Raw genomic sequence first — 2,275 nt, 5'->3', positions numbered from 1 at the left:
CGGCGGCGGGGCGGCGGCGGCCATGGGGTGCCTGCAGAGCGTGGCCTGCAAGGCGCGCGTGCGGCGGGAGCACATCGTGGTGTCGGACGTGTCGGCCACCATCGAGCCGGCGGCCACGGCCATCGAGGAGAGCTCGCCCGTGGTGCTGCGCTACCGCACGCCCTACTTCCGCGCCTCGGCGCGCGTCCTCATGCCGCCCATCGCGCGCCGCCACACCTGGGTGGTGGGATGGATCCAGGCCTGCAACCACATGGAGTTCTACAACACGTACAGCGACCTCGGCGTGTGAGCAGCGGCGGCGCCCGGCGGGGTCGCGTTGGGTTCCTGCCTGCACGCTGGGCGCTGCTGTTCTCCCTCGGGATGCTCCCCTGGGAGCCCGAGGGCAGCCCGGGCCGCGGCCTTCCGGAGCGCGGTATCCCGAGGTGTTGCGAGGGGCAGCGCCTCCATGTGCAGGGCTCCAATGGGCCCTGCCTGCCTGGAGAAAAGGGGAAGCTTTGCCGTGTCCGCGGTGTTCCGGAAAGGCTGTGGGAAATGCGCTATTCCCAAGGGTAGGGCTGTGCCGGTGGGTCGGGAGGGTGCCGAGGAGCGAAGCTGTTGGTTCCGAGCAGGATTTTCCACCCTTTGAAACAGGTGATAGGAGAAGGGTGGGACACGTGGCCGCGGACGGGTGGGTGGATGTGTTCCTCAGTGCGCTGAGGGCTCCCGCTGTCGGTGCCCGGCCAAGCCGCAGCGGCGCACGGAGGTGTCGTGCAGGGTGCTGCGCTGCAGAGGGTCCCCCCGGGCCCCCAGAGCAGCCGCAGGCCCGTGATGGGCTGAGGCCGTGACTGCAGCGACCTGGTGCGTGTGGATAAGTGCTGAGGCCCCGGCCTGCTCCTGGGGACAGGCGGGAGCAGCGGCTCCACGACGGAGCTGCCCGTGCCCAGGCCTGTCCTCAGCTGCACTCCGGGTAACGCTGCTCTCCGATCAGCGCGTTGGTGCTGCGGGCGAGGGGACGTGCTGGTTAACCCAAGGGATGGGCGCTGGGCGCTGTTAGGCTGGGCCTGGCGCCGCAGGGAAGTCGCTCACGCGGGCTCTAGCCGAGCATCGTCGCTGTCACGCCGATAACGTGCCCTTTCTCTTTCCCTTCTCTAGATCGAGCTGGGAGCTGCCCGACCTGCGAGAGGGAAGAGTAAAAGCCATCAGCGATTCCGATGGAGTGAGCTACCCCTGGTATGGAAACACCACGGAGACTGTGACGCTGGTGGGGCCCACTAACAAGATCTCCAGGTTCTCGGTGAGCATGAATGACAATTTCTACCCCAGCGTGACGTGGGCTGTCCCCGTGAGCAACAGTAACGTGCCGCTGCTGACAAGGATTAAGAGGGACCAGAGCTTTACCACGTGGCTGGTGGCCATGAACACCACCACCAAGGAAAAGATCATCTTGCAGACTATAAAGTGGAGGATGCGAGTGGACATTGAGGTTGATCCCATGCAGCTCCTGGGGCAGCGGGCACGGCTGGTGGGAAGGACTCAGCAGGAGCAGCCGCGGATCCTGAGCAGGATGGAGCCCATCCCGCCAAACGCACTAGTGAAACCCAACGCCAACGATGCCCAAGTCCTCATGTGGAGACCCAAGCGAGGCCAGCCGATAGTCGTTATACCTCCGAAGTAGAGCAGCACCGGGGCGAGGACGGTGGTGCTGGCAGCGTGGTGCCAACGAGCGGGGTTTGTGAGCCGAGGCAGCCCTCCCGGGTCCGCTGGCCTTTGCGGCCGTGCTTGGCAATGCGGCGTTGGCTTAGTCGGGAAGAAAGCGTGAGCCTGGCCTGGCCAGTGCCAGCTCGTGGAAGAGGGATTGCTGAGCTGCCGAATCACCCCGAAGGCAGAATCGAGTGCTCCTCGGAGGCTGTGGCTGGGAAGGAGGCTCCTGCCCGAACAACTCCCGGGAAATGCGAGGAGCAAGCGTCCGATCAAGCCGTGCCTGTGGCAAATGCTGCTTTCCACCCAACTAGACGTCGAAGCGGAGGCCGTGCCCAGCGGGGGCCGTCGCCGCCGGGTCCCTACCTGAGCGCTGCCCTTGGGGGGAGTTTCCTTGGCCGCCTCCAAGCGGGACATTTTGCATGCGTCTCGGTGTGTTTGGAGTAGTTGTGAATGTAGGAGATGCCATAGTTCTTTTTCAGTCTTGGGTTGAAATCTAAGGGCAGGTTACATGTCCTGTAGTTTTAAGGTGCACTGAACCTTTGCAGTTCCTCCATCCCTTCCCCTCCCCACCCCTGCCAGCCCCGTTATTTTTCAG

General features: G+C 64.4%; 1 protein-coding gene across 1 annotated transcript; it reads left to right on the top strand.

Annotated features, from left to right (window-relative positions):
- The first annotated feature begins 22 nt into the window (after window positions 1-22).
- FAM78B (family with sequence similarity 78 member B) lies at window positions 23-2,275 on the top strand. The gene is made up of 2 exons (XM_026043817.1): window positions 23-285; window positions 1,132-2,275. Exons 1-2 carry the CDS (start codon window positions 23-25, stop codon window positions 1,652-1,654), a joined length of 786 nt encoding a protein of 261 aa, XP_025899602.1. The 3' UTR covers window positions 1,655-2,275.

This window comes from Nothoprocta perdicaria, unplaced genomic scaffold (assembly GCF_003342845.1).
Source record: "Nothoprocta perdicaria isolate Ctin4 unplaced genomic scaffold, notPer1 scaffold_34, whole genome shotgun sequence".
Classification (NCBI taxonomy): Eukaryota; Metazoa; Chordata; class Aves; order Tinamiformes; family Tinamidae; genus Nothoprocta; species Nothoprocta perdicaria.
The sequence above is the reverse complement of the archived record's forward strand: the minus strand, read 5'-3'. Positions and strand labels throughout refer to the sequence as shown.

What these genes read in the sequence shown, in the direction of transcription:
- FAM78B (XM_026043817.1), top strand. Translation starts at nt 23, where the DNA reads ATGGGGTGCCTGCAGAGCGTGGCCTGCAAGGCGCGCGTGCGGCGGGAG. An exon ending in ACGTACAGCGACCTCGGCGT is followed by an intron (nt 286 to 1,131) that starts GTGAGCAGCGGC and finishes TCCCTTCTCTAG; the next exon opens with ATCGAGCTGGGAGCTGCCCG.